General features: G+C 47.4%; 2 protein-coding genes across 2 annotated transcripts; both read right to left on the bottom strand.

Moving 5' to 3' along the window:
- Positions 1 to 792: 792 nt before the first annotated feature.
- elk1 (ETS transcription factor ELK1) lies at positions 793 to 11104 on the bottom strand (the record flags this gene model as incomplete). The annotated part of the gene is made up of 8 exons (XM_084446218.1): positions 10896 to 11104; positions 9676 to 10059; positions 8835 to 8978; positions 8014 to 8265; positions 7798 to 7927; positions 7177 to 7382; positions 4610 to 4711; positions 793 to 891 (listed from the first exon to the last, which is right to left on the bottom strand). Exons 1-8 carry the CDS (start codon positions 11100 to 11102, stop codon positions 793 to 795), a joined length of 1524 nt encoding a protein of 507 aa, XP_084302344.1. The 5' UTR covers positions 11103 to 11104.
- A 4903-nt stretch (positions 11105 to 16007) lies between these two features.
- Positions 16008 to 19942, bottom strand: uxt (ubiquitously-expressed, prefoldin-like chaperone). Its single transcript, XM_084445878.1, has 6 exons — positions 19728 to 19942; positions 18800 to 18881; positions 18628 to 18695; positions 18244 to 18351; positions 17013 to 17076; positions 16008 to 16769 (listed from the first exon to the last, which is right to left on the bottom strand). The coding sequence occupies exons 1-6, from the start codon at positions 19820 to 19822 to the stop codon at positions 16707 to 16709; spliced, it is 480 nt and encodes a 159-aa protein (XP_084302004.1). The 5' UTR covers positions 19823 to 19942; the 3' UTR covers positions 16008 to 16706.
- Positions 19943 to 20247: the final 305 nt, after the last annotated feature.

Here is a 20247-nt window from a genome sequence, read left to right as displayed (position 1 = left end):
CGTCAGCTCGCTCTGACATCATCAGCGGTGGACAGGTGTCTGGCCACTCCTCTGAAGTGATTGGCTGCTGCTTCCAGCATCTGTGAGAACAACCGAACCCGTTGCATCGGTTCAAATACCCGGCCGACAGCCTGGACAGTGTTCTGGTGATGCTGTATATTCCACCTCTCTGATTGGACAATTATGAGCCACATCCATACAGCATATCCTGTCAAAATCCAGGCAAAAATATCAATCTACAAACAAAGAGAGATGCGCTGCAATACCCAAAGCCATCAAGACAACAAAAATAAAATAAACAATATAAAAAAAAAAGAGACTGCAATAACTGCCCTTTAAAGTTGCTCCCAAGCAGCCTAGGACCTGCCCCAGAGGAGGGTAGTTGGGGTCGGGGTCACCAGGTCGGCTCTGTCTGGTCAAACTCCCACAACCTCAGCTCAGGCACTCCGCACCTGAGCACTTAAAGCCCGGTGAAGTGCACTGGACCTGACGCAGTGTACCAGGCCTGGGTCAGGGAGTGTACTACCCCCCCCCCCCCCCCCCCACACACACACACACACCTCCGCCTCTGAGGAAAGGCTAAACCGGAGGGGTCAGAGTTCGTAGAGGAGCAGCAGCTACTCCCCCCCCCCCTCCCCTCCACCTCCCTCCCGGTGGCAGTGGGGCGCCAGGGGGTCTCCAGATCGAGGCCGGTCCAGGGGGATCGGAGCCAGAGGATCAAGGCCCGGTTCGGGTCCGGGTTCCGGGCCACAAGCACGGGGGCTACAGCAGCAGCGGCAGGCGGGCCGGGCCTCAGGGCTTCTGGGGTCCGGGGGAGAGGACCACGGGAGTGGACAGGCCGTCCACGCTCAGCGCCGGGATGTGGATCAGGTTGCTGCCGTTGGTGGGGAACTGGGGGGGAAGAGCAGGGGGGGGGGCGGGGTCAGTGACATCACATCACATGATCACATGATGACATCACATAATGGGCTGGATCTCAAAAGACCGGGAGGCACGACCTTTGATGCAAAGCGCTTTACAATGGCCTCTCATTCACCCATTCACACACACATTCACACACCCATGGCGGCAGCTGCCATGCAAGGTGCTAACCTGCTCATTGGGAGCAATTTGGGGTTCTGTGTCTTTGCCCAAGGACACTTTGACATCTGGACCGGAGGAGGCGGGATTTGAACCGCTGACCCTACGATCACTGGACGACCGGCTCTACCACTGAGCCACAGCCGCCCCACATAACCTTCCACAAAAGACTAAATAGAGCTTTTAAAGGGTCAAAGGTGACAGGGCTAGAATCCTTTCAGCGTTGTTTACTAGCTAACTACACAGCGTAGCAAAGTCTTTCCTAGATTCCTTGCATCCTGCTCGGAAATTCATTGGTGGTCAAGGGCAAGAGGGGAGGGGCATCAACCTCTTGTCCACCAATGGGATGAGGAGGACCGAAGGTGAGAGGGCCACAGAATTTTGAGTCTCAACGCTAGCTACGCTACACAGAACACAGATATGGACACTTTTTATTTTAATTAAGAATAATAAAATAATTAATTAATTAAAAATAATTAATTTTAATTAATCTCTATTTATATAGACTGAGAGAACCTACAGTATCGAGGCCTAGCTAACCTTGGTAAACACCTACACACAGGACAGCCACTATACAGTAACTGTAGTACGGTGTTTGACCAGCAGAGGGAGCTGCTGGACCGTTTCCAACCCGGAGAGTAACGTTCCATCATCAGCCCTCAGCCAAGACATTAGACATGACATTAGACATGACATTAGACATGGCATTAGACATGACATTAGACATGACATTAGACATGACAGTAGACATGACATTAGACATGACATTAGACATGGCATTAGACATGACATTAGACATGACATTAGACATGACATTAGACATGACATTAGACATGGCATTAGACATGACATTAGACATGACATTAGACATGACATTAGACATGACATTAGACATGACATTAGACATGGCATTAGACATGACATTAGACATGGCATTAGACATGACATTAGACATGACATTAGACATGGCATTAGACATGACATTAAACATGACATTAGACATGACCTCAGCCAAGACATTAGACATGGCATTAGACATGACATTAGACATGGCATTAGACATGACATTAGACATGACATTAGACATGACATTAGACATGACATTAGACATGACATTAGACATGACATTATACATGGCATTAGACATGACATTAGACATGACATTAGACATGACATTAGACATGACATTAGACATGGCATTAGACATGACATTAGACATGGCATTAGACATGACATTATACATGGCATTAGACATGGCATTAGACATGGCATTAGACATGACATTAGACATGGCTTTAGACATGACATTAGACATGGCATTAGACATGACATTAGACATGACATTAGACATGGCATTAGACATGACATTAGACATGGCATTAGACATGGCATTAGACATGACATTATACATGGCATTAGACATGACATTAGACATGACATTAGACATGACATTAGACATGACATTAGACATGGCATTAGACATGACATTAGACATGACATTAGACATGGCATTAGACATGACATTAGACATGGCATTAGACATGGCATTAGACATGACATTAGACATGGCATTAGACATGGCATTAGACATGACATTAGACATGGCATTAGACATGGCATTAGACATGACATTAGACATGACATTAGACATGACATTAGACATGGCATTAGACATGACATTAGACATGACATTAGACATGGCATTAGACATGACATTAGACATGACATTAGACATGGCATTAGACATGGCATTAGACATGACATTAGACATGACATTAGACATGTCATGACATTAGACATGGCATTAGACATGGCATTAGACATGACATTAGACATGACATTAGACATGACATTAGACATGGCATTAGACATGGCATTAGACATGACATTAGACATGACATTAGACATGACATTAGACATGGCATTAGACATGACATTAGACATGACATTAGACATGACATTAGACATGGCATTAGACATGACATTAGACATGGCATTAGACATGACATTAGACATGACATTAGACATGACATTAGACATGGCATTAGACATGACATTAGACATGACATTAGCTAAATCTGGGCACATTTCCATAATCCCACCTACATCTGTCTCTGATGTGAATTCACCCTCTACATTAGAGATACATGATGTACTACTTTAAATGTACGGTATGGAGTGTGAAAGTACAGTTAGTTGTCTAGTGTCAGACAGTGTGTGTGCACGTAGGTGTGTGTGAGTGTGTATGTGTGTGTTTTTTTTGTGCATTTGTGAATGTGTGTGTGTTTATGTACAGTAAGTGTGTGCGTGCGTGTACGTGTATGTGTGTGTATGTGTGTATGTATTTGTGAATGTGTGTGTTTATGTACAGTAAGTGTGTGTGTGTGTGTGTTTGTATTTATGAATGTGTGTGTGTTTATGTACAGTAAGTGTGTGTGTGTGTATGTGTGCGTGTGTGTGTGTGTGTGTGTGCGCGCGCACGCGTGTGTGTGTGTGTGTGTGTGCTGCAGAGGGCATGGAGAGGAGAGACAGATGGCGTGGGGTGAGGGAGGTGCGCCAGCCTGTGTGGGTGGGAGCAGGGGGAGCAGGAGGAGGAGGAAGAGGAGGAGGAGGAGGGGGAGGAGGAGGAGGAGGAGGAGGGGGAGCAGGAGGGGGAACAGGAGGAGGAGCAGGAGGAGGAGCAGGAGGAGGAGGAGGAGGAGGAGGGGGAGCAGGAGGGGGAACAGGAGGAGGAGCAGGAGGAGGAGGAGGAGAGGAGGAGGAGGAGCAGGAGGAGTAGCAGCAGGAGGAGGAGGAGGAGGAGGAGGAGGAGGAGGAGGAGGAGGAGGAGGAGCAGGAGGAGCAGGAGGAGGAGGAGGAGGAGTAGGAGCAGGAGGAGGAGGAGCAGGAGGAGCAGGGGGAGCAGGAGGAGCAGGTGTCCAGGTGCTGCAGGGCTGAGGGGTGTAACCTGCAGGGCTGAGGGGTGTACCCTGCAGGGCTGAGGGATGTAACCTGCAGGGCTGAGGGGTGTAACCTGCAGGGCTGAGGGGTGTACCCTGCAGGGCTGAGGGGTGTAACCTGCCCCCCTGTGGTGCAGCTCAGAGAAGGTTCTCTAACTGTGAACATGTTCATCTGTCTGCATTCAAATAAACCACTGATCAATACATGAACTGACATAGAGAATAGAGACTGATTCATCCATGAGAGGATGGATGGATGGATAGAGATGGATCCATAGATACAGTAGATAGATAGATAGATAGATAGATAGATAGATAGATAGATAGATAGATAGATAGATAGATAGATAGATAGATACTGTAGATAGATAGATACTGTAGATAGATAGATACTGTAGATAGATAGATAGATAGATAGATAGACAGACAGACAGACAGACAGACAGGCAGAGAGACAGACAGACAGAGAGTCAGACAGACAGACAGACAGACAGACAGACAGAGAGACAGACAGACAGACAGACAGACAGACAGAGAGTCAGACAGACAGACAGACAGACAGACAGACAGACAGACAGACAGACAGGTACCTGGAAGGAGAGTTTGGCCGGGCTGCGGGGGGCGATGGGACTGAGCGTGCTCCAGAAGTGGATGGTGGAGGGGAGGGGGCTGGGGGTCAGCAACACCGGAGTCTGGGGGCAGAGACACAATCACAATCACAATCACAATCACAACCAGAAACACAATCACAATCACAATCACAACCACAATCACAATCACAACCACAACCCCAATCACAATCACAACCAGAAACACAATCACAATCACAACCACAATCACAATCACAATCACAACCCCAATCACAACCACAACCACAATCACAATCACAATCACAACCACAATCACAATCACAATCACAACCACAACCACAACCACAACCACAACCACAACAACAACCACAATCACAATCACAACCACAACCCCAATCACAACCACAATCACAACCACAACCACAACCACAACCACAATCACAATCACAACCACAACCACAATCACAATCACAACCACAACCACAACCACAACCACAATCACAACCACAACCACAATCACAATCACAACCACAACCACAATCACAATCACAATCAGAAACACAATCACAATCACAATCACAACCACAACCACAATCACAATCACAACCACAACCACAATCACAACCACAACCACAATCACAATCACAATCACAATCACAACCACAATCAGAAACACAATCACAATCACAACCCCAACCACAATCACAATCACAAACACAACCACAATCACAATCACAATCACAATCACAACCACAATCACAACCACAACCACAACCACAATCACAACCACAACCACAATCACAATCACAACCACAACCCCAATCACAACCACAATCACAACCACAACCACAATCACAATCACAACCACAATCACAACCACAACCACAATCACAACCACAATCACAACCACAACCACAATCACAATCACAACCACAACCACAATCACAATCACAATATCACAACCACAATCACAATCACAACCACAATCACAATCACAATCACAACCACAACCACAACCACAATCACAACCACAACCACAACCACAACCACAACCACAATCACAATCACAATCACAATATCACAACCACAATCACAATCACAACCACAATCAAACACAACCACAATCACAACCACAATAACAATCACAAACACAAACACAAACACAAACACAAACACAAACACAATCACAAACACAATCACAATCAGAAACGCATCACTTCTGTTACCAAGCAACATCCTACCCTCATCCCGGCTGTGCCCCCAGGCTCTGGGCCTGAAGACACAGCGGTAATATGCTTTTTTGGGATCCCTATTAGGAACCCCATCAGGTGACCCCGCAGGTGCCCTGGGCTCCACACAGACGCAATCAATAAGATCTTACAGACAGTGACAAACACAGGACTTGACAGTTGTTGCAATAAATATAAACCATTTGACACAGGACCATAAAGGAGCTAGATGAACACAATCTATCTTTCAATATTGCAAAATGACAGTAGCTAGCTGGCATCTTGGGTAACACTTTATTTGAAGGGGATGAATGTGTGAATAAGACTGGCGTGACACTGTTATAACACTAAGGGCATAACACTGATATGACACTTTTTTGCCCGCGTGCGTGAAGCAAAACGAATCCTGCCGACAACAGGGCTCGAGACTGCGCCCAAAAGACCTAAGGGTCTTTCTTACAATAAAGTGAACTGGGAGATATCAGTGTAACGGGGAGATATCAGTGTAACGGGGAGATATCAGTGTAACGGGGAGATATCAGTGTAACGGGGAGATATCAGTGTGTGGGACAGTGTTATTGCCGCTCTAAACATCTGAAATAAATGTATGGTAGAAAAAAAAGAGAAAATAAAAGAGATAGCAGCTGCCACAGAGGGTATCTACAGAGGGGTATCTACAGAGGGTATCTACAGAGGGGTATCTACAGAGGGGTATCTACAGAGGGTATCTACAGAGGGGTATCTACAGAGGGTATCTACAGAGGGGTATCTACAGAGGGGTATCTACAGAGGGGTATCCACAGAGGGGTATCTACAGAGGGGTATCTACAGAGGGGTATCTACAGAGGGGTATCTACAGAGGGTATCTACAGAGGGGTATCCACAGAAGGTATCTACAGAGGGGTATCTACAGAGGGGTATCTACAGAGGGGTATCCACAGAGGGTATTTACAGAGGGTATCCACAGAGGGGTATCTACAGAGGGGTATCTACAGAGGGTATCTACAGAGGGGTATCTACAGAGGGGTATCTACAGAGGGTATCCACAGAGGGGTATCTACAGAGGGGTATCTACAGAGGGTATCTACAGAGGGGTATCTACAGAGGGGTATCCACAGAGGGGTATCTACAGAGGGGTATCTACAGAGGGGTATCTACAGAGGGGTATCTACAGAGGGTATCTACAGAGGGGTATCTACAGAGGGGTATCTACAGAGGGGTATCCACAGAGGGGTATCTACAGAGGGGTATCTACAGCATGCATGCATTTTACCGCCCTGCTAGCCGAACCGACCAGCTCAACACAGCGCAGCGCCAGATGGCGTCCCGCCAGCCTACCAGGGAGTGGGAGGTGATGACGGTGGGCGTGAGGGTGTTGGTGGCGCTGCCCGGCGCCAGCAGGGAGTTGACCGCCGCGTTGACCAGCCCCGGGGGCAGCAGCGTGGGGCAGGAGGGCAGCTCCAGCACCTTGGGCTTCTTGGCCTTGGGGTGCAGGCTCTCCTGAGTGGGCGTGGGGAGGGCCACGGCGGGGGTCTGGGAGTTCTCTGGAGGAGCGGAGGAGAGGAGAGGAGGAGAGAGGAGAGGAGAGGAGGAGGAGAGGAGGAGGAGAGGAGAGGAGAGGAGAGGAGAGGAGAGGAGAGGAGAGGAGAGGAGAGGAGAGGAGAGGAGAGGAGAGGAGAGGAGAGGAGAGGAGAGGTTGAATCTGATCATCAGACAGAAATGGTCTGATTGAATAAATGCATCCTTCCTTCTTTCCTCACTCCCTCGCGGAAGGCTAATCTATAATCTAACATGATTGGACAGGTTAAGTATCTTTCACCAATCCAGTCATGTTATATCAGTGATTTCTTAAAGGAACAGAGGAGGGAAGGATGGATTTTAGAGTATTGAAACCTGGCTCCAAGAGCTTGTTGTGGTACAGTACGAGTGTGTGTGTGTGTGTGTGTGTGCGCCACTCACCTGGCAGCTGGGCCTGATCCTTGCCCTCCCCCTCCCCCTCCCCCCCCGGCTGTCCCCCTGGTTCCACACACGGCACGTCGATGGACAGGGGCGTGTCCGGTTCCCCCGGTCCACACGCCGGCTCCGGCACCTAGAACCGGACAGAACCGGGAAAGGGAACGTCAGTCGCGCCGCATCGCAGACACGGCGGATCGGAGGGCTTCCAGATCTGCTCACCTCCTCGCTGCTCCTCTCCAGACTGACCATCTCCAGGAGCTGCTCCTCCTCGCTGCTCCTCTCGTCCTTCAGCGAGGCCGACGGGCCCGACGGCGCCGGGGGCTTGATGACCATGAAGACGGGCAGGTGTGGATTCGAAGGGCCGACCAAGCACTCCCCCCGGGCCCCCACCGGGCCCCCGATCTGCCCCAGGGGGGTGTGGGAGCCGTGGTCCGACAGGTTGAGGTAGATTTGGGGGGGGGGCTTCTGGGGCTGGAGCGGTGGGGGGGGGGAGAGACACACAACACTTAACTTTTTGATTTCTTGGATGTCAATATCTCAGCAGGGGTCCAAAGACGAAAAAGACACTAGACACAGCGGTAATATGCTTTTTTGGGATCCCTATTAGGAACCCCATCAGGTGACCCCGCAGGTGCCCTGGGCTCCACACAGACGCAATCAATAAGATCTTACAGACAGTGACAAACACAGGACTTCACAGTTGCTGCAATAAATATAAACCATTTGACACAGGACCATAAAGGAGCTACATGAACACAATCTATCTTTCAATATTGCAAAATGACAGTAGCTAGCTGGCATCTTGGGTAACACTTTATTTTTGAAGGGGTGTGAATAAGACTGGCGTGACACTGTTATAACACTAAGGGACTAACACTGATATGACACTCTGGACCGGGGTCCAAAGACGAAAAAGACACTAGTCTCAACGGATTCCTAGCACAGATAAACGCTTCATAGATAAGAGTCAAAAAAGACATTCTAGAAGGTTGCCGGTTCGAATCCCGGGCGTGATAGGGGCGTGTCCCGGGTCAGCTCACCGTGGTGTTGGAGGCGGAGCCTGACGGCGTCTGGGGGCTGAGGGTGGGCGTGGCGCACGGGGAGGGCTGTGTGACGATCACCTGCAGAGTGGACTCAACGCAGGCCGGCAGGGAGGGCGGGGCCTCCGACGTCACCACGCACACCTGGGGGAGGCAGGTGACACTCAGGTATGACTCAGGTGACACACACAGGTATGACTCAGGTGACACACACAGGTATGACTCAGGTGACACACACAGGTATGACTCAGGTGACACACTCAGGTATGACTTAGGTAACACACAGGTATGACTCAGGTGACACACACAGGTGTGACTCAGGTAACACACAGGTATGACTTGGGTAACACACAGAGGTATGACTCAGGTGACACACACAGGTATGACTCAGGTGACACACAGGTATGACTCAGGTAACACACACAGGTATGACTCAGGTGACACACACAGGTATGACTCAGGTAACACACACAGGTATGACTCAGGTAACACACACTGGTAGATAACACACACAATACACACAACAAGCTCTGTTAAGACAGTCTTATAAACCCCCTCTCTCTCTCTCTCTCTCTCTCTCTCTCTCAGTTCAAAGCTATCCTGAGAGAAAGAAAAGGGGGAGGGAGAGATATATGAGGGAGGGAGGAGGGGGGGAGACAACACTCTTGAGGTTAAGGTGCCCCCTCCCCCCCGCCCCCCTCACCTCTCATTCCGTCCCCCCTTTCCTGACCCATCCCTCTCTTCATCTCCTTTCCTCACTTGTCTCCTCCCTCCTCCTCTCTCCCTCCCCTCTCTCCCAGTCCTTTACCCCCCCCCACACACACCTACCCCCCCCCCTCACCTCTCTCAGCGTGCAGTCAGCGACCGCAGCTTTGTGGGCGGGCTCCTGCGTCAGCACCAGCTCCGTTTTGATTGGCCGCTGACCGGAGCTCTTGCAGGGGCTCTGCAGTGATTGGATGGTGAAGGTGGAGTACAGGCCGGACTTCATGTAGTCGTTCCTGGAGCTCCTCTGGCCGCCTCCTCCCGGCGGGGACCGCTGACTCTGCAGGCTCGTCGACTGGCAGGCGGAAGCCCCGCCCACTGAGAGCTGGGATTGGCTGGCTGTGTCGACGGTCTCCCTCGGCTGCGCCTCCTCCCCGGCCCGAAGCCCCTCCCCCGCCGAGGGGTCTGGGTAGGTGACGAACTTGTACACAAACTTCTGGCCGCTCACTTTTTTGATAATGTTCTGGGGAGAGGGACACGATGCGCACGATGACATCATAGGGCTGGGTTTAAAATATCGATTCATCGATTCTGAATCAAATGATTCAGAATCGATTCATGAATCGCAAAATCGATCTTTTATTTAATGAATGAATGAATAAATGAAGGAATGAATAGTTCATTCATTCATTCAATGATTCATTCATTCATTCATTTTTGGAAATCAGTATCGATACCCAGCCCTAGTATTGATGTGTTGCATAACTTGGCAGTCATGTAATTAAGGTTACAGCAAAAAAAAACAGGTTTTAGTAACACTAACCGAATCGATATTGAATCGAATCGAATCAAATCGAATTGAATCGTGATAATCGATTCTGAACCTTGTGAATCGGAATCTAATCGATTCTTGAAATTCGAGTCGATACCCAGCCCTAAGACATCAAGCTACTGTAGCTTCCCTGTCGTAGTAGCGTTGTGCAGCTGTTGGCCAGCTAACCTACTGTAGCCAGCTACCTCTCGGCGCGTAGCTGAGCTGGCCAGCCGACTGTTGTTAACTCTACCTTGTCGTACTGTAGCTAGCTGTACCTTGTCGTAGGAGGCCTATTGTAGCTAGCTAGCTGTACCTTGTCATAGTACTGTAGCTAGCTCTACCTTGTTATAGTAATGTTACTGTGGCTGGCGCTACCTTGTCGTAGTAACGTTACTGTGGCTGGCGCTACCTTGTCGTAGTAACGTTACTGTGGCTGGCGCTACCTTGTCGTAGTAACGTTACTGTGTCTGGCGCTACCTTGTCGTAGTAACGTTACTGTGTCTGGCGCTACCTTGTCGTAGTAACGTTACTGTGTCTAGCTCTACCTTGTCGTAGTAGTAGCGCAGTGCGCGGCTGAGCTTGTCGTAGTTCATGTTGGTCTTGTTCTTGCGGAGGCCCCAGAGGCGGGCCACCTCCTCCGCGTCCAGCAGCTTGAACTCGCCGTCCCCCGAGGTCCACGAGATCAGGTGGCACTGGCTCTGGTCCTTCAGCAGGTGAAGCAGGAACTGCCACAGCGTGATGGAGGGGTCCATGGCTGGGGGGGGGGTGGAGGGGCAGAGGATGGCGGTGGTGGACGGTGAGGGGGGAAAGATAAATGGAGAGAGAGTGGGAAGTTGGGGAAAGAAACGCAGAGTGAGAAAGATATCTGAGGACTTAGACTACAGTTCAAATCCACACAGTTCTAGCAGTTTGGAACACACACAAACAGGTAGAGACACTCCCACACGGGGAGAGTGAGAACGAGAAAGAGGAAGTTTGCGCCGTGTTCAGGAAGGACATGTCAGCCATGCAAATGACCCCGATTACCATTGGCCCTCCGATGACGTAACTCCTATCAAACACGTTGGAGACCATCACCATGGTAAAGGCCTTTTCATCAACAGTAACCAAGGGGACAGAAGGACAACAAAGTCCAGCCAAACAACGCCAAGGCTGCCGGCTCTTATCTCTGGAGCCGGGGGAGAGGAGAGAGGGCTGGGGTAGATCTAGCCTAATTATTTTGAGTGGCACTACAGTTGGTCTCCACTCCACGCCTACAAATCAACAGGCTAAGCATGTCAGCTGCAGCTCTCTTGATAGGCGTGGATTGTTATGGTACAATGGGCCATCCAGAATCCAGATCATATATTACATTCTTACCATTGCTAGTCTAAATACGCTTTAGCTGGACTGGAGAGGAGAGAGGAGATGCACAACATACAACAGTCACAAACTACTGCTGGTTGACTGTCGACCAGCCTTAGCAGACCTGTCTGTTTGTCAACTAGCCATAGCAGACCTGTCTGTCTGTTGACCAGCCTTAGCAGACCTGTCTGTCTGTCAACCAGACATAGCAGACCTGTCTGTCTGTCAACTAGCCATAGCAGACCTGTCTGTCTGTCAACTAGCCATAGCAGACCTGTCTGTCTGTCAACTAGCCATAGCAGACCTGTCTGTCTGTCAACCAGCCATAGCAGACCTGTCTGTCTGTCAACTAGCCATAGCAGACCTGTCTGTCTGTTGACCAGCCTTAGCAGACCTGTCTGTCTGTCAACTAGCCATAGCAGACCTGTCTGTCTGTCAACCAGCCATAGCAGACCTGTCTGTCTGTCAACTAGCCATAGCAGACCTGTCTGTCTGTTGACCAGCCTTAGCAGACCTGTCTGTCTGTCAACTAGCCATAGCAGACCTGTCTGTCTGTTGACCAGCCTTAGCAGACCTGGCCGGTTGGAAATGTGAGATGCAATTAATTTAACTGAGTAGCCTTTGATTTCCAAATTAGTTCTTTAGAGTCAGGTCTTCAGAAGATATCAAACACAACGGTTTCTTTCTTCCCAACAATACTTTAAGCTAATTCTTCAAGTCATACAAAGAACATTCAATCAAGTATACAAAGTAACTGACGTGTCAGTGAAGAGGAACATAAAGGAAGGAAGACTCCGATTTGTGTATCCCTCATCTGGCGTTTATGGGCATTCATCCACTCTACACACTCCAATCCTTCCCAGCCTGTCTCCACTGATGCTCCCCTAAATACCTCTACCATCTACACACCCCAGCATCCTCAACACTGATACTCCCCTAAATACCTCTACCATCTACACACCCCAACATCCTCAACTCTCCTGTACCCCAGAAGCTAGAGAGAGAAGAGAGAAAGAGAGAGAGAGAGAGAGAGAGAGAGAGAAGAGAGAGAGCCAGAGAGAGAAAGAGCCACAGAGAGAGAGAGAGAGAAAGAGCCACAGAGAGAGAGAAAGAGCCACAGAGAGAGAAGAGAGAGAGAGCCAGAGAGAGAGAAAGAGCCACAGAGAGAGAAGAGAGAGAGAGCCAGAGAGAGAGAAAGAGCCACAGAGAGAGAAGAGAGAAAGAGCCACAGAGAGAGAAGAGAGAGAGAGAGAGAGAGAGAGAGAGAGAAAGAGAGAGAGAGAGAGGGAGAGAGAGAGAGAGAAAGAGAGAGAGAGAGGTGGAAGGAGGAGAGAGCATCATGGAGAGAGACAGAGAGAGAGAGAGCAACAGTGTCTGTTAATGTACCAGTTGTGATCCTGTCCAGTATGCCTACATATAAGTTTGCATGAATTAAGTTATACATTTACTGACCTTTTGACTAAATAGTTAATTGATTACATATATCAAATAATTAATTGATTATACATTTAATACATTTCATCATAGAACAAGCATAGCCTAAATCTTGGGATTCTGATCAAACAGAAGCTGTTATGGCCTTGTATGGTTCTGTTCTGTCTTCCCCAGGTGTTCATCGTTGTGCTCGTTATGTCCCGTCAATCAACTAATCATCGGTTCCACCTGTGTCCAATCACCCCCCTGCCCTGTCGTCCAATCAGAGGAAGCCCTGTCGTCCAATCAGAGGAAGACCTGCCGTCTATACTCGGTCTTTGCTGTGCAAAGGAGGGGAGGGTTGTTCCGTTTGTTTATAGGCCTACTTCAGTTCTATCATACAAGTGTTCTGTGTGGGATTTTGTTACTTGTTGCCTTGTCCTATTTCCAGCAGTCATTGTGGAGAAGGGCTAGGTAAGAAACCCATGGGTATACGCCTCATCTCGTAGGTAACCCGTTGGTAAATACACTAGGTCAGAGTGAGTGGGTGGGTGTCACACCTTTCTGTATAGCAGTTAGATTAGTGCTTAGGGCCTAGGAGTAGTTATATCTGGTTTCGGAAAATCAGGGTCCATTTTGTTTTAGGCACACCCTTCGCACGGTCCTTCTCTCCCTGTTGGTTTTAATTAAACCTCTTCAGTGTAGAGCCAGCATTTCGGTTTCATTGCACTGGGTGAACCACATACTGTAAAAGGTGCGTTATTCGCGAACCCCCAAACCTCCCCTCGAAAGCCTGCGGCGAGCAGGTCATCCTGGACAGAGCCTCGGGGAGCGGGGCTCCACCTGCGCTTGTCCCCGTGTGCCCCAGCCTGAATAAACAGATGCGTATCAAGCGTCCCTGGCAGCAGAGCGGGTGTAAATCTGCCCGCCCTGACAGGCGTTGCTGCCCGGACCTCTGGGCTCAGGGATGGAGGACCCCGCTGCTTAAACAGCCAATTACCCCCGAGTCTCTCTCAGTGCAGAACACACAGCAGTGAGAGGGGGAGAGATATCTACAGCCTGATTAGAACAGCAGAGAGAGAGAGAGAGGGGGAGGGGAGAGAGAGCTGAGGTGATCTACAGCCTGGATAAATCAGGCTGGTAATGAATGCACTGTCAGTCTGCATTCATCTGTTGATTGATGACTAACCAAACCAACGCTGAATAGACAGACTTGTACAGACAGATACTGTAGATAGAGAAAGATGAGAGAGGGGGCAGATAGATGAGAGATAGCCAATAGAAGGATATGCATATTCAGAAAGAGATGGTAGTTACAACAGGTAGGCCGAGGCAGGTGTGTGCAGTAAAAGGTAGCAACTACCGAGCAGACAAACAAGGTTAATTGACATAACTACAGTACCAATGTGGTAGAAATCTTGTTCGGTGGTTTATCTAACAAACAAAGCCCACGTGATGTCTGATGTGACCCTGAAGGAACATCCTGAGTTGTCAGCTATACAGTATCCTACATCTGTTTGTCATCTAGTACCCACTGAAACTTGTAATATCGCCTTTAATCTTCCGTTGTGTAACTTTAACTTCCAAGAGGTATTTGGGAATAGCAGCCTACCCTACCTGGATGATCCCTCGGTGAAAACTGCAGTGTCTCTAGTCAACAACAACAACAAAAAGCTTAGCACACCTGTTGCGACAGTGAAAACCTATGCGGATGAATGCAGTCTTCAGCAGGGCAACATCTAGTTAACGTGGATAAAGCCCAAACACATTTAGCCTATTAATAGCACAAGATGAAACATAAACAAATATTTGCCAGTCGACACACTGTTCCAACAGGGATGATCTTAAGCTCAATCTTACCATTGATCAGGGGGCTCGAATCCATTTTTGTACAATCCCTTTCTTAATTCCAGGCTAAGTCAAATAATTTCCATGATGTGTTATTTCTTAATGAAGATGACAACAGTCAACAGTGTCCTCTCGTCACGGGAGAAGAGAGGACTGCTTTTAAACGACACAATCCCGATGTGTTATGTAAGCGCACTGTGATCACACGCATCTCTTCCTCCATGCTACAGCTCTGACAGCACTGAGCTGCTAACGGGCTGCTAGCGGTTAGCACTGTTGTTTACAAGGAGTAAATATCCACATTTAACAACCAGATCAAGTAGATTATCGCCCAGTCTTTCGTGTGATAAGAACTTCAAACGTGGTACGGGTCTTCGCTGGAAAGGGGACAGCAGTAGATCTTGTTAGCACCGCCTTGCTAGCTTGGTTAGCTAGTTTAAACTAGCAGGCTTGAACCCCCCACCGTCCTCCACACTTGTGCGTCATTACGCACGGAACAGCGCGGAATGCAGACTTATCTCAGAGTTGACGGGGTCTCCAAAAGTCTCTTTCCCCCCAAATATAAACAGCGTTCATAAATCTGTGTAAACCAATGAAGGAGATATCTCTTCTAGGGGTCCGTCTACCGCCCGACTTGAGCCCCAGCTTTGCTTGTTCCTCGCTGCTTCCTGTTCGCCGTTGGAGCGACTAACCTGGTGCGCGACCGGCTCCACCATCACTGGTCTCTCTGGCCTCACTGGTCTCTCTGGCCCACCATCACTGGTCTCACTGGTCTCTCTGGTCTCACTGGCCCACCATCACTGGTCTCTCTGGTCTCACTGGTCTCTCTGGCCCACCATCACTGGTCTCTCTGGTCTCACTGGTCTCTCTGGCCCACCATCACTGGTCTCTCTCATGGAGGTATAATGGTCTCTCTGGCCCAGAGAGTCTGAGTCTGACCCCAGAGCTGCTGCTGCAACACTCACAACGGCATCTGGCCAGGGACGTTTCTTCAGACATCAAAGGAAGGTGTTGAGTGATTTCCAATCACTTTTGAGATTTGGCATTTCTCTTGTAGGCTATTGATGGTTTTAATCCTATCCGAGATTATGCAGAAAAGTGTATGGTTTGGTGTCAATTCAATGTTCAAATGAAATGTATTCTTGTGCCATTAACTTATTTTATGTGTTTCCCATGAATCATGACAGACTGAACCCAAGCAGTATAAAACAAGTGAGTCATTTGTTTGTTTGTACAGAACCGTATCATTTTATTACAGAAACTATCACTTTCATTCCCTCTTAATGACACAAAAATATTAGTTGGACATCATATTTTGACAGTTTAATATGCTGTAAGTTTGAGTAAGATATTCAAATGATCTATCGTACATGATAGAAATCTAGACAAATACCCACTTAATTCCACAAAAATTTTTAAGTCTCTCAGCGTCCCAAGTGATGGTGCCGAGGACGTGACCGCATGTGAGAGAGGAAACATCGAGACCCTGACAGGATGTCTATTTCAGGAGGCCCTTAACGGCGCAGTCACAAACTCAACATCCAGTTTCCATGGAAACTGTTTCTGGTGTGCGGAGTGTTGAGTGTTCCCGGGAGCACGTCGGTGACAAAGGGCTGAAACTCCCGTGTCCTTGGTAACGAGGACGGCTGACAAAGACATCTCGTCAACGGATGACACTTTGTCCTGGATGTCCAACAGCTCACCCAGGCGGAGGACGGGGACGGGGGGGGTTGCAGGAGCAGGTCTCTTCCCTAAAACACCTCTCTCCTCTGGGCCTCGGGCAGGTCTGGCAGGCCCTGGAGCTCCCGGAGACCCTGACAGGAGGGACACGTAGTGTTGTTACCGCAGTGCTGTCTCTCTATTTTATGATTGTTCTTTCACCACATTTATGATGACCCTGGCTAAGACACCATGCTGTGGAAATGTTTATTGAACAATAAAATATATTGTGTGCAGTGACTTTTTAGATAATATTTGGCCCTGCCTAGTACCTCACCCAAAACAGGTGTGCGTTTCCCTCATCTTAACAAATACTTTTAAAACATGCATGCACTCACCTCCAATACCATGCGAATGTTGGCTTTGATTTTTGCTGAATCTTTTGTCAAAACCTCTACGTGCCTGAAAAAAAAGGGACATTGAGGGTATCGATCAACCACAGTATGTCCACCATACATCTCAACCATTATAGACACATGCTTTAGAGTTTCTTGGTTCCTAATGTGTGTTGCGGATGTGAGAACTCAAGATGTGCTGTGTTCCTCTGCCCCCTGCTGGTTCATTCACTTTAGGTGCTGTGTTCTACTGCCCCCTGCTGGTTCATTCACTTTAGGTGCTGTGTTCTACTGCCCCCTGCTGGTTCATTCACTTTAGGTGCTAAGCTAAAACCACTGGTCCAGTTTGTGTTCCCCCTCAAAAGCTACAGTACCATCCTTAATCCTTTCCTTGAGAAATTACAGATCTCACATTACTGGATTGGTGACAGTGTAACAAAGTGAATATGACCCATTAATATAATTAAGAGTCCATGTCCCAATGAACCTGTCATATTGGTAGAGTCCATGTCTAGTTTGTCCTCTCTGGTCTAAGACAAGATAAGGTATGCATTCCTGTGCTCTGATTATTTTGTTTTATTGTAAATAATAAGCCTTACCATCATTGGTATGTGTCATACACAGTTAATGTGAATATAATTGTGTAATTTATGGTGTAATGTTCTTCTTACACAATTACTTTTTGTCACTTTGGACGTGCCGTTAGCTAATCCCTCTAGCTGTTATCTGCAGCCTTTGCGTGTTAAAGAAGTATACATATTGTGTTGCAGGCTGTAGCCCAGTTTTATGAGAGCATTCATAAGAGCTCTGTGTGTTGTTCCACTTTGCACAGGACAGTAAACCTGTGTTCGCCAAACGCACAAAATGGAGTCTTGTCTGTTCATCCCATCCATCAAACACAACGCAGACTATAAAATCAACCGGTTATAATGGCGGTGGTGAGAATCAGGTGTTCACCTCTCCAGCTACTGTTATATCACAGATTCTATTGTTATATCACATATACTATTGTTATATCACAGATTCTATTGTTATATCACATATACTATTGTTATATCACATATACTATTGTTATATCACAGATATATCTCAAGGAGGGCAGTAAGGATGCATTTTAGAGAATTCAAACAGGGCCTTTGACTGAATAGCTAATATTCAATCTGATATTGTCATGTTATGTTTTGATATCACGGTGCATAACAGTGAAGGGAGTTTCCCGTGCATTGCTACTCACGCAGTGAGCTGATTTGTTTTCTTCTCAATGAACTTGAGAGCTTCAGCATGTGATAGTTCAACAAAGAAGCCAAAGCCAACGGCAACAAAGATCTTGGACGAGTCCTCCCTGGAATTAAATCAAACAACCATTTGAACAACAGATTAATTCATTCACTCAGTCAGTCAGTCAGTCAGTCAGTCAGTCAGTCAGTCAGTCAATCAGTCAATCAGTCAATCAATCAATCAATCAATCAATCATTCATTCATTCATTCATTCATTCATTCATTCATTCATTCATTTACTTGGCCAGTCAGTCAGTCAGTCAATCATCCATTCATTCATTCATTCACTCAATCACTATCAAATGGCTTCAACCACAGTGAGAATATGCTCTGCACTTACACATGAGCTTGAACGTAGAAATTGCAGCCGAGATCAACTTCTGTCTTCAATTCCTTGGTATCAGATTCCTATAGCGCGGGAGGGTACAAAGAGCAACAATTAACACTGCAAACTTGAGGTGTGTGTGTGTGTGTGTGTGTGTTATCCAAGTTGACTCTAGTTCATTCTCTACCTGAAGGCTCTCAATGGTGTTTTTCAGTTGTAGATATTGGGATATTTTCTCATACACGCCATCCCTCTGCTCCAGCACCTTCCTGGAAAAACAAGACGCCAGCTGTGTTAAAGAGCTTCAAATTCCCACGTGAATCAGAATCAAAATCAGAATCTGTTTATTGACATGCAGTTTTTCAACGTACTAGGAATTAGCTTTCGGCCGTGGTGCATAACATAGAGACAACACATTAGACAGGGTGAAGGGACGAGACAGGACAGTGCAACACATTGGACGGGGTGCAGGGACGAGACAGGACAGTGCAACACATTGGACGGGGTGCAGGGACGAGACAGGACAGTGCAAGAGCGAGTACAAAATGCTAGTCCAAAAAGGTGACTTTGTATTGGACTAGTGACACGAGGAAGTCAAACTTTATGAAATGGTAATCGGTTTGTACTTATTACGCTAGCACACCACATCTAAAGCTATAGCTACTTGTAGGAGCCATAATGTTTATTTTGTTTGTGTATGTTTATATTTGGTTTATTGTTTATGAGCCTGCATAACTGCCTTTGTTTATTGTCTATTATTTTGTCATTGGGTTCCTCTAATTGTTCTGTGTGGGTGTGTCTACCTACAGGGTGTGGTTCTACCTACATAACTAGAGGGAGGGCCTAGAACAGGTAGACAGAGAGAGGGGGGTTAGTTGGCTCGGGATATTTTCTGTTGACCGTCATATTTACGTTTTCATTCATTTCTTTCAGTTTAGTTTCATATTGTTCTCTTCCTCATAAGTTGAAGTGCTATTTAGTTTGATTTAATAAAACCTTAAACGTCATTTTGTCTGGACATGGATCTCTCAAACGAGTCAAACAGCAACGAGTCCATCTAAGCCTCTCAGCGACCCTATATTGTTTTGTTTAGAAGTCGCTACAATACTACTTACTCCAAATCTCTTTTCAACACGTCGCTGATGAACGTCTCGTACTGGAGAACCTTCTGGAGAACCTTCTCGTCGATGCTCGGGTTCCCAGTTGTCATGATGGGAGTCAAAAAGCAATGCAGGGATTCTCAGTCGTAGTCGAGGAGAGAGAAGTGATTCTAATGTTTGTGTTTTGTCTAACAGCTAGCTAGAAAGCTGCCACTTTCATCATAAATGCATGCTGTTACCTTCACTCAGCTGAACTGATCACACAAGTACAGTTGTCACGTGTCCAATGTTATTCCCGGAACCGGAAACGGAACCGGAACCGGAAACGTCATCTTCTTCCCAGGTCCTCGAAAAAAAATACTTTTTTTCAGGACTTTTTCGGAATGTAGTTAACTAGCAAAATATACTGCATTCATGTAAGTCATTTAATTTGATCTGATAGCATTTGATTAGCATATAGACACATTTGGCCAATGTATTTGAGATTTTCTTCAGAGGTCGAATCACGATGTAGTTCCTAGGTCAAAGGGTAGCT

The sequence above is a fragment of the Borostomias antarcticus genome, assembly GCF_949987555.1.
Source record: "Borostomias antarcticus genome assembly, chromosome: 11".
NCBI lineage: Eukaryota > Metazoa > Chordata > Actinopteri > Stomiiformes > Stomiidae > Borostomias > Borostomias antarcticus.
Note: the sequence above shows the minus strand (reverse complement) of the source record. Positions and strands in the feature narration are given on the sequence as shown.